The 12255-nt window shown below is 38.3% G+C and overlaps 1 protein-coding gene across 8 annotated transcripts in view; it reads left to right on the top strand.

Moving 5' to 3' along the window:
• The window catches only part of arl6 (ARF like GTPase 6), a 52788-nt gene that overhangs the window by 29881 nt on the left and 10652 nt on the right, over positions 1-12255 (top strand). For 6 of the 8 annotated variants that reach the window (XM_069889443.1, XM_069889446.1, XM_069889439.1 and 3 more), the window contains exons 4-6: positions 1649-1717; positions 4842-4936; positions 8124-8253. In XM_069889443.1, the coding sequence (XP_069745544.1) occupies positions 1649-1717; positions 4842-4936; positions 8124-8253 (294 nt within the window). Of the gene's footprint in view, positions 1-1648; positions 1718-4841; positions 4937-8123; positions 8254-9020; positions 9201-12255 lie in introns of those variants that run through there. The other 2 variants (XM_069889442.1, XM_069889440.1) reach the window with 2 other exon arrangements.

The raw sequence follows: 12255 nt of genomic DNA, 5'->3' as shown, positions 1-12255 counted from the left end.
ACTGCTCTCAGAGTTAGGCCAATGGCTAAAGTTCAAAAATTTGCATGACATGCCTCAAGTTTTCTGTTTGATCTGGTACTCAAAGCAGCAGCCAAATCTTAAAATGCACTTTGCTGATTCTCAGTCTAGTTCTCCCTTTGCATGTATTCTTTGAAATTAAGTAAATGGAATATGCAGCTCTTGAGCATGTGAAATCATTAGCCATTTTAAAATTATATTTAAAAAATGTATAGCTTGGATTTAGTCTGTATGAAGATGATTCACATGAATTCATTCTTTTTTAAATTTTTTTATCACACTATAAACCATATTGACCAAGATACATACTGACATTTTTCTTCTTAAATATATACAGTGTCATTTTCTCCCCCTTTTCCCCCCTCCCTTCCCTCCCTCCCTCACTCCCTTCCCCATTTATTTAAAGTTCAAACTATAAGATACATTAAACCCGTTAAACAATGTTGTCACTTAATAAAAATAAACAAGAAATTTTACTGAGTCAGTTCTTTTCGTTATCTTCTCCTTCTGTCATTTTAGGTGATGGAAGTCCACGGTAGGATTTCTCTATTGTATTTCATGTATGGCTCCCATATTTGTTCGAATATTGTAATGTTATTTCTTAAATTATATGTTATTTTTTCTAATGGAATACATTTATTCATTTCTATATACCATTGTTGTATTCTCAAGTTGTCTTCTAATTTCCAGGTTGATATAATACATTTTTTTGCTACAGCTAGGGCTATCATAACAAATCTTTTTTGTGCTCCATCCAAATCGAGTCCAAATTCTTTGTTTCTTATATTACTTAGGAGGAAGATCTCTGGGTTTTTTGATTTATTGCTTTTTTGTGATTTTATTTAATATCTGGTTTAGATCTTCCCAAAATTTTTCCACTTTCTCACATGTCCAAATTGCATGAATTGTTGTTCCCGTTTCCTTTTTACAGTGAAAACATCTGTCTGATATTTTCCTTTAGAGAATGGGAGAGAAAAGGGATCAAAAGAATTGAAAATTGTTTTTCGGGAAATAAATTATTATCCTTTGAACAAATGAAGGATAAATATAATATAACTCACGATACAATGTTTGCATACTACCAACTGAAAACCTACTTGAAGGACAAATTGGGAAACAGTTTGAGGTTACCAGAAGGAAGCAATTTTGAATATGTGATTACAGACACAATGATAATTTAAAAATTTGTAACAAACATGTACATTAAACTGCAAGAAAAGGAGAACGAGGAAACAAACGGTAAACCTAAACAAAAATGGGAACCAGATCTAAACATAAAGATAAAGAATGAAACATGGGAGAAGCTATGCTCCGGAACTATGAGAAATACAATAAACACGAGGTTACACATGATACAATATAACTGGATACACAGGCTATACATCACACCTCAAAAGTTAAATAAATGGGACCCAACATGAATTCATTCTTGATGCTATTCAACCAAAGTGCTACTCTAATTAAAACATGCCCTTCAAGGAGTTGTCAAGCATTAATTCCAAGATTTTATATTGGATAAACAGAATCTGTCAATTTGTGGGAATTTTGGGTGAGCCTGTTTTGAGATTGTATCATGACATAGTGTGTACACGATCTTGATACATTTCTCTCCTTTCTTTCCCTTCCCTAGCTTGTCTTTTACGGTGTTTGATATGTCTGGCCAGGGAAGATATCGGAACTTATGGGAACACTATTATAAGTAAGTGTTGTACACAAAAAAAATCACAATTATATTTGAATTATTACTAACAAACAATTAAAACCACTGATCAAAATTCCCTTCAATAATAAATCCATTGTTTCATAATCATAGAACAAAGAACATCGAACATTACAGCACAGTACAGATCCTTTGGCCCATGATGTAGTGTCGACCTATATAAACTTAGTCAGCAATCTAAACCTTCCCGACTTGGGCACTGATGTTTTATAGCATGGTTTTTATTAGGTCTTCTACTGTATCCCTGATATTCACTGGCTTAAACTTGCAATATAAAAATTACTTCCAATTTTCTTTGCAGTATGAAAACTGGAAAAAAATTGTTTTGTCATTAAGACCGTCATTCACCATGGCTACAATGGCTATTGGGTAATGTGTTAGGAAAGAAACAGATGTGGCCTGGATATCAAGCCAAGTATGCAGCTTATAAACCTGCCCAAAGGAATGGAAAATCTTGTTTCAAAAAAGTGCAAGCATTAAGCCAAAGTTTGAAAAAGAATTGCAGTTTTGTTGTTTAACTTGAACGGAAACTGATTTTTATTATTTCAAATACAATATTGTTTTTAATGGAAACAAAAATTACTATACTTCTACACATATCATGCGTTATATGCTTTTTTATAAACCAGGTAACCCACTGCGCATTATCTCTGTCAGCACACTATTACCAGAACTTTATTTACATGTTGAATATAAAATTGAAGTCATTTGCGCATCAACCGGTTCTACATTAAAATGTTTTAATCTCTTGACTGGAATTATAAAAAAAATGCTAGTGAACAACTATATAACCTCTAAAATAACAAGTAAAATAATGAGCGTCATTTATTCTTTGTCTTCATTATCATCCGTAAACCCTTCAAATCCTCAAAGGTGGATTCTTGCTCACTGTCTTAATTAAAAGACGTTAGGATAGCCTGCAACTGTTCTTTCGCTACTGTATTCGGTACTGAAACATCATCGCTGTTACTGCTTTCGTCATCAGTGGTGGAATCCCCATCATCAGTACATACTATGCCAGCTTTTCTGAATCTATTGTGTATAGTTTCTGATGTTATCTTATCCCATGCTCTGGCAATTCATTTGAAAATTTCAGTATAAGTTGATCTTTTCAACAGTCTGCCCAGGGTGAACTCGTGAGTGCTGCTCTGTACCCATTCCTCCCATCCTGATCTTATGAATGTCTTGAATGGATGATTAACGGCAATATTGTGTGGCTGCAGTTTATATGTCTGCAGTTTATATGTAAGCCCACCCAGAATTACTGCAATGTGGGTACCAACAGAATTTATTGTCTTTCATGTTGAATTCTCTTTGTGGGCTGCTGTGGAATCAAATATAAGTAACAATTTATTTGAGGGAAAAAAAACAGCATGGTCTTGCTCTGTAACGCCTTTCCACCCAAAATTTCATTACGTTGGAGTCCATCCAACCTTTCTTGTTACAGTGAATAATCACAGTATTTGCCAGTTTTTCTCATGACAGTGTTACTCTTTGAAATGGGATCATTGGCTTCAATTTAGCGCCATGAACTTAGAATCACACCTGTGGAGGTCACTAACATGCATGAAGTCCCAGTGGCCTTTGACATCCCCGCCACAAGAACTGTGGCTGTTTCTGGAACAAAAACTGTGGCCATAACCATAACTGGACATGATTCTAAGTTTGTAAATTTCAGTGGTGACAAAGTGGTGAAAATCAATGGTTTTTTTGTTCCCAATTGTCTGGAAGTTGCTGACCTACAGTTGTTCTAATTCAGTGGTTCTCAACCTTTTTCTTTTCACTCACATACCACTTTAAGATTTCCCTATGCCATAGGTGCTCTGTGATTAGTAAGGTTGTATGTGGATGGAAAGAAAAAGTTTGAAAACCACTATTTTAATTGTACCTAATTAACTTGTTATGTACACGGTTTCATAACTCCAAAGAAATGGAACAAAAACTGTGGCCATAACCATAACTGGACATGATTCTAAGTTCGTAAATTTCAGTGGTGAAAATCAATGGTTTTTTTGTTCCCAATTGTCTGGAAGTTGCTGACCTACAATTTTTCTCTCAAGCAAAATATTTCAGTAACAATTGAGTCTAAAGCAGTGCTTTTCAACCTTCCCTCTCACATACCACCTTAAGCAATCCCTTACTAATCACGAACACGGATGCATAGGGATTACTTTAAAGTGGTATGTGAGTGGAAAGAAAAAGGTTGAGAACTACTTTTCTAGTTCTTAACGACCATCCTTTTCACTTCATAAACTTTGATATCCATGGGAAGCCCGTCTTGAAATCCAGGATGGCTCTTTCATAGGCCAGTAGCCTCGCTTTCATCTGAATGGTGACTGTAGATACAGCCTGATTTTGTTCTCTTTGACTAAAAACCCAGTCCTTCAAGTCTAACTAAATGACATGGTTTGTAACAATCTTCCTGTTTAATATTGAAAAATCAAAATAAAATATTTTCTTTAAAAAGTCAGACTCTAACTGGGGCCATTTAGTTTTGGGGCCGCAACATGTTCGTTTTCGTGGATTCATCTTCTCAAGTTCTCGTGAATGGATGATCCGCCAACCTCGAACCCTCTGGCTGCCGCTCTGTTACCAATTTCTTTGCTCTCACAACTACCTTCAGATTGAAGTTAGTGGTGTAAGATTTGCATTTGATTCCTCACATTTGTCAAAACTAATCTAGATCGCCAAGGTAATGTGTGTGGAGCACAAAATGCGAGCGCCTTTTATACGAATATTTGGATGATGGCTGATCAGGCTAGATCGAATATAGGTGATAGCGATACAGGCTGATGTTATCTATGCATGTAACGCTTTGTTTTTGTGACTTTTATAGGACATATTTTGAAGGTGTTGGACAGGATTGACTAATACTACCCACGTGTGATATATATATATGTGCAAGCTATACGAGAACTTTTGTACATATTTCAGGTTTATGCGTGTGCGCATTAATTGCGTGTATGCACTATATATGTGAAAATACAGTAATTTGGCATCGAATCTTGGTAGTAATGCTTATAGTGCTTTGGCTACGACATAGCATTCATGTCGATCATAACAGTGCAGCTAAGCTCTATAATATCTCTTGTGGTCATTGCAGGGAAGGTCAGGCCATCATTTTTGTTATTGATAGCAGTGACAAGTTGAGGATGGTGGTGGCAAAAGAAGAACTTGACACGCTTCTTAATCATCCAGGCAAGATCACTTGACTTTTTCCTGTTTACATTTTACTTTTAAGAAATATTACTTCTTTTAAAGATAAACATAATTGTGTTTGCCTAACAATAATACAAGCTTTTTAATTATGTTAATTATAAGAGCTAATATGGTGTAAACATTCATGGCTTTGAATACAGGAGCAGAACTCATGTTACAACTTTTTTTTTAAACTTTATTTAAAGATTTTATCACAAAAATAAAAAGAAAAATTGCATTTAAAGAAAGGATTAAAAAGTAAAATAATAAGATTACAATACAACATTAGTAACCTAACTTAAATCCAACTAACCCCCCCCCCCCCCAATACGGCCACCTGAAGGGACAGCTGCACTGGGATGCGCATCTGAGTGCACACTCCAGCTCCTGTCCCTTGAGCTGTCAAGTTAGGATGGCTGGCTGTCAGCTGGGACAGCCAGCACGGGCTATCAGCGCGGGAACATCCCCCCTGTGGAATATCCCCATACTGATCGCTCTGCCCCCCAGCGGGGGAGAATGGGGGCTGGAGCAGCCGGCGGGGGAGAAGGTGGCTGTAGTGGCCGGCAGGGGAGAAGTCGGCTGGAGCGGCCGGCAGGGGAGAAGGCGGCTGACCGAAACAATACCGGTACCCGACTCGAGCGCCATACTCCCCCGCCGGCCGCTCCAGCCTCCTTCTCCCCTGCCAGCCGCTCCAGCCGCCTTCTCCCCTGCCGGCCGCTCCAGCCCCCATTCTCCCCCACCGGCCGCTCTAGCCCTGAAGTCCCCACATTGACAGCCTAGCCCCTTCTCCCCCATTGGCCGCTCTAGCCCCGCAGTCCCCGCGCTGACAGCCTAGCCAGCTGCCCCTGCCCCAATGTCCTGCGCCGGGGGAAGGGGCAGCTGGGAGAGGAGTTGTCAGGCGCTCGCCAGCTGACTGTCATCCCGAATGCAGCCGCTTTTAGGCGGCTGCCTTCAGATGGCTGCGGAGGCCACTGTGCTGCGGCAATTATCACTCTCGGAGGAGGGTTACAAAGTTCACCTTGCAAGTGCCTCTTGCACATTCGCGGGGCCTCCCAACAGCCGCATATTGCCAAAATGCCACCTGAAACTGCCCATGGTAACAGACCTTTATGGCCAAAGCTACCCAAATACACCAATTAACCTACAAACCCGTATATTTTTGGAGGGTGAGAGGAAACCAGAGTATCTGGAGGAAATCCATGAAGACACAGGGAGAACATATAAATCATTTCAGAGGTCACTGGCGCTGTAATGACCTTGAGCTAACCACAATGGTAACCATGCCACTCTATAGGGACTTTAAGGACACCTTTTTCACACATAGCTGGTGATTATATGGAGTGATGGAGTCGGTACACTTGTAATGTTTAAAAGATATTTAGACAGCTACATGGATGGGAAATATTTGCAAGGATATGGCCAAACAGGTAAATGAGACCTGCTTAGGTAGACAACTTGATCAGCATGGACATATTGGGTGAAGAACCCCATGACCTTCTGTAAATTTCATATTGAAGGTCATTTCAGTTTTACACACTGTCCTATAAGATTCTCAAATTTATCCATGTTAAAGATTATCCTGGGAATGATTGAGTTTTTGCTCCTTGTTAAACTTTAATGTTAAAGCTTTTGTATATGTGTGATGGAACAAAAATTTGTTTTTTGTGTAAAAACAATGTTTTGAAGAAACATGTTAAATTGATCAAAATACTTATGATGGTTTTCACTTTCTGGTTGTCTTTATTTGATATTGAAGTTAGAATTACGTGTAAAATGCAAAAGTCTGCAGATGCTGTGACTGTAGTAAAAACACAAGTGCTGGAGGAACTCAGCAGGTCTCACAGCATCCAAAGGAGGGATGCTGCAAGACTTGCTGAGTTCCTCCAGCAATCTATGATATTATTCCTTAGAATTGCATTTGGTTGAAATGAACACTTGAGAAATATTTCTAAAGGGAAAATTTTCAAAGAACCATTATCATGTAAAATAAAAATGTTATTACTTATGAAAATAATGTTAAGGAATCTAAATTGGTATTCTGACAGTACTTTAATGCTCCAGTAATATTACTCATGAATCATGTTCTACTTTTTGTAATTTCGCACACATTTACCTTCTCACACATTTTCTTATGCTACTAATATCACTGAAATAATTGGGGTTTTTTAATTGGCTGAGACCTTGTGTTATATCCCCATAATATTTGTTTATTTCATAGGAAAAAATATTGTGCTTGTTTACCCCCAATGAATTGTGAAGTCTGTGTCTAAACCTCAAAAAACTGGAGAAAAGGAAGATAGGTCAACTTTTTCATGATTGAGATTTTAGTGTAGTATCTAGCCATGTATTTAACCTTCTGATTAGGAGAGAAAAATGAGTCAGAGCTTCCACATTTGCGTACTCGTTATTTTTTTTAATAATTTGTTTTGCTTATATATTTCAGAGGAGGGCAGGATTAAATGCAAATGGTCCATATTCTATGTTGAATAGTTTGCTAGTCCATGCTGAATAGAACCTCAATGGCAACTTGGACAAGTAACTGGAGGTTAATAATTTCTGGCAGTAAATTTGGTAGAAAGACAATTCACAATGTATATAAAAGTCTGTTCTTCAACTAGTATATTACGAATCAACAAGGATCTCCATCCCAATGTAAAATATACCAGAACACAATAAATGTTGGTAATCTTTAGGATTGCAAGCATTGGCATGCCACATTGTGCTTCTTCTAGAATCATGGTTGGTATATAAAATTTAGATTAATTGATTTCAATTATATTAAATTTTAGAAGCAAACACTGGTATAACTCTCACATGGCATAGTGGCAAAGGATGAATGATTACTCAGTGTCTGGGCACAATTCTATAAAGATTTTATATTATAACTTGTGTATGAACATATATGATTAGATACTTGTTCCAACAATGCAATTGCTGCTTAGGATCTAATAGTGATTTGGGTTCTGATTTTTACATAGATATGACTGCCTATTGAGGCATTTACAGCCATCGTAAAATGTCTGCACTCTAATCGTAAGAATGCTTTTTTGTATATAATTGTGTTGTGAGTTGGCTCTCATATTACATTATGATTATCTGCTGAAATGTCCAACTATTATTTGTATATGGTTGGAGAAAGCATATTGTAGCTTTACTAATTTTAACAAATATATTTCTTATCTTGCAGACATTAAGCACAGACGAATTCCTATTTTGTTTTTTGCAAATAAGATGGACCTCAGAGATGCTTTGTCATCAGTTAAGGTTTCTCAGATGTTGCGTTTAGAAAATATCAAAGATAAGGCATGGCATATTTGGTGAGTAGTTTTGCAGTATTAGAAATTTTAATGTTTTATTCTCAATAAAATGCTTCTTTAAAATTGTTATTCATGGAATGTTTGAAGAATTATGTTTGCAGTTGGATACCTTTTAGTCTATAATTAAAATGGCATCTGGTGTTAGATCAAGTCATGCATTAAAATGGCCTAAGGATATTTGACATTTAAAGTAAATACCACAATTAAGGGTCAGACATATTTTAAATTGAACCAGTCAATGTAACACAGGATTGATGCTCTGCTGTCTGATGCCAGCACAGGATGTAAATCCTGTCACTTTTAAAGGTGTCCAGAGTTAGAATATAATTACTTAACCTACTTTTTTTTATTCCTGTAAAATACACATGAAAATTCAAATGGACAATAGTTTTAGATATGATAGCCAAATAACATTGAATATTAAAGTGGTTTACTTTTAGCTGTAATTTCTGTTTTCTTGTAAAACTATGAATGAAAATGTGATAACTTCTACAGTATTGTTTAAAACTCTAGAGCAGAGGTGGCCAACTTCTAATTTTTAATTTAGACATAGGGCATGGTAATAGGAAGTTTCTGAACTAGAGAAGATTATTATTGACATACAATTTTAAAGTCAGATTGAAAATAAAAAAAATTCTGTGAAAGATTAGATCCTTGTCTAAAAGATATTTTTAATGTAAAATTTAGATGGTTCTGAAGAAAATTTTACTTCAAAGTGACTGCCATCTCCATGAATGCTATCTCTCCATATGCTTTTTCATTATCAGATTCCAAACCTTCAGATACTGGCTTTCCATTAGCCAAGAGGGAGCTACTCTATCTAACATGGCTAGTACATATGTTTCAATTCAACAAAACTGTCCAATTTTCCAGAAAATTGCTTACAAACTATCAACAGGACTCACTTCATGGACCAGAATTTGCTTAAATAAAAACTGCAATCATACAAGAGAAATGTCAGGATGCTTTGTCTGAAAGTTGACTAATGTTAAATAATGCATTCTTATCTTAACTTTAGTAAGACTAGCTTTTCAAGAACTAACAGTCTAATTTGGGGATCAAACTTGTTCCTCTTCCCCCTTCAAAGCATTTTGTCAGAGATCCCCAATCCCTGAAAATTTCACAGTCTCAGATCATTAAACTTACAAAGAGGCCTCATCATGTATCATAATGATGGTGAAATTCCTTAAAGCCAAAATGTCATTATATCGAAGAAAACGAGCTAAAACTACATGGTTAGACTCTATATGCTCTGTTCCTAGAAGCCTGCTGTTATTGAATCTTTCTGAAGGTCCTGGAAATAAAGGCTGCACACATCAGTCACACTTTGTTGGACTGACCTTGGAAATGTTGAGAGCTATCAACTCCTGCTGAGTCTTTAGAGTGAGTGTGGGCCTCTCTTCTGAAGGATTTCATCCAGAAATAAAATTAAATGGAACAAAGCAAAATCAAAGACTGTGAAAACATAGCAAAATCAAAGACTGTGATTTTGCTTCATTGGATGATCTATCCACACTGGAGTCTTCCCCCACCCTCCCCCATCAATTTGATTCACCTGGACTGTTGCCTGAAGAGAGCACACAAAATCATCGAGGACCCCTTCCACCCTGCACACAGCATCTTTTAGCTACTCCTGTCGGGACAGAGATACAGGAGTATCAGAGCCAAGACCACCAGGTTAAGAAGCAGCTTTTTCACAGGCAGTGAGAAAGCTGAATGACCAAAGGAACTGCACTCGCTAACCATCTGAGAGTCTCATATTTACAAAAGAATATTTATTTGTACATCTGAATACTTGTCCTGCATTTGTATTGTTTGTCTATGTGTGTGTTATGTCTGGTTGTGTGTCTGCATGTTTTGCACTAAAGACCAGAGAATGCTGTTTTGTCGGATCGTACTTGTGCAACCACATGACAATAAACTTGACTTGTACTTGTAGCTTGTGGATGAAAAGTATGGTTGTGTGATCACAATCTGATAATGAACTTATTGACATATAAATTGTACAAATGCACTAAATTCTTTATAGCCAAACAGGTATTTCGTAGAGGAAAAAATAACTTCATAAAGAGGTAATACATATAAAAGATAGATAATAAATAATTACAATTACTATAGAGCAAGAAAAAATGAGTGGTGTTACAATAGTACAGGCAGTCTTTTTTTGCGATGTCAGAGCAGTCTAAGATTAGTGTTCGTGAGCATGTTAAATGTTGGAAAAAAACTGTTCATGAGCCAAGAGGTTCAGGCTCTCTGCATGAAGGTAGTTGTGCAAAGAGGTTGTGACCAGGATTGTTATAAATTTTTAAAAATTTAAACATACAGCATGGAAACAGGCCCTTTCGGCCAACGAGCCCATGCCGCCCAATTACACGCAATTGACCTACAATCCCTGGTACGTTTTGAAAGGTGGGAGGAAATCGAAGCACCGAGGAAAAACCCACGCAGACATGAAGAGAACGTACAAACTCCTTACAACCAGCACAGGATTCGAACCATAGTCCAGATCACTGATGCTGTACCAGTGTTGTGCTAACAGTGCTGCCCTTAACGCTAACTGTGCCACCAAAGGATATTGTGGGTCCTTTTATGATGCTGGCTATGTCTATATTTGTAATCTTCCTATAAATTGTCTTATCAGCTTGCAGAACAAACTTTATCCCTATTCTTGTGTATGTGTGACAAACTTGAACTTGCATTGCACAAATTTCACTAAAGGTACGATGTCTGAAAATATACTGCACGCAGTCCTTGAAATGTGGACATCACTGTTCAAGGAATCCTCTAAAGCATCCTCCATTTCACCAAGGTTATGGTATTGCCATGGTTATCCTAGAAGGAAATTGGTGTGATGATATCGCTGGATGGCTGCTAGTTCACCATGCCTGTGATTCTGATTCATTCCTCTCCCTCATACTGTCTGTGTGGAATCTGCATTTTCTTTCTGATCATGTTAGTTCCTCCACGCTGCTGTTTCCTCCCATATCTTAAAGATGTGCCCGTTTGCAGGATAATTTGGCTCTCTAAATTGCCTCTGGTAAGTATTTGAATCTAGAATTGTTGGAATACAGGGAGAATAGATTGCAAGGTAAATTAGGTGAATGGAATTGCTCTAGGAGCTGGCATGAGTTCCATGGGCAAAATGGCGGCCTCCTATGTTATTCAAAAATATAGGAGTTCATTCAAAAAAGACGTGTTGTCCACTTGACGAGTACAGAGCCAAAGACTATTAAAGGTATGGATTGTTGTGTAAGGATGTAACATGGAATGAGATCTTGTGGCGCACAGCCAATGGTGAACTGGCCCCGCTTGTATCTCCACGTGGCGGGGCAGCCATTAGGACATGGAGTCGTCAGGGATTTCTTCTTGACTCTAGCATCCCTTCCAGCGCGCACCCTGAGCAGCAATTATGACATCACAATACACCAGGTGACTGAGCTCATGCTGCCTATAAAGGGGTGTGCTGAACTTGAATAAAAACAGTCATTAACGATCATCGGTGTGGTGGCAGCGATTTATTTCAGCTCCTCAGAGCGCCACATTGGTGACCCCGACAGGCCCGGACGCATTTCTGGACCCAACCAACGATGGACATGGCAGAGGTTAATGCGGTAGCCCTCAAACTTTCCCGTTTCTGGCCACATCACCTACGGACGTGTTTCAGCCAATCGGAGGCACAATTCTACCTCCACAAATCATGGCTGATACCACTAAGTTTTATCATGTCGTGGGCGCCCTTGATCAGGACACGACGGCGAGGGTGGACGATATCATCCGTTGGCCACCAGCGACCAAAAAGTACACAGCCCTCAAGTATCTGCTCCTGGGGAAGTTTGGCCTCTCACCCCAGCAGCGTGCGTCCAGATTTTTGCATCTAGATGGGTTGGGGACCTCAGCCCTCATGGACGAGATGCTGGCCCTGGCAGAGGATCATGAGCCGTGCTTCCTCTTCAGACAGATCTTTCAAGAACAGATGCCAGAGGACATTTGGCTCCATCTGTC

Source organism: Narcine bancroftii, chromosome 7 (assembly GCF_036971445.1).
Source record: "Narcine bancroftii isolate sNarBan1 chromosome 7, sNarBan1.hap1, whole genome shotgun sequence".
In the NCBI taxonomy this organism is placed as follows: domain Eukaryota; kingdom Metazoa; phylum Chordata; class Chondrichthyes; order Torpediniformes; family Narcinidae; genus Narcine; species Narcine bancroftii.
The sequence above is the reverse complement of the archived record's forward strand: the minus strand, read 5'-3'. Positions and strand labels throughout refer to the sequence as shown.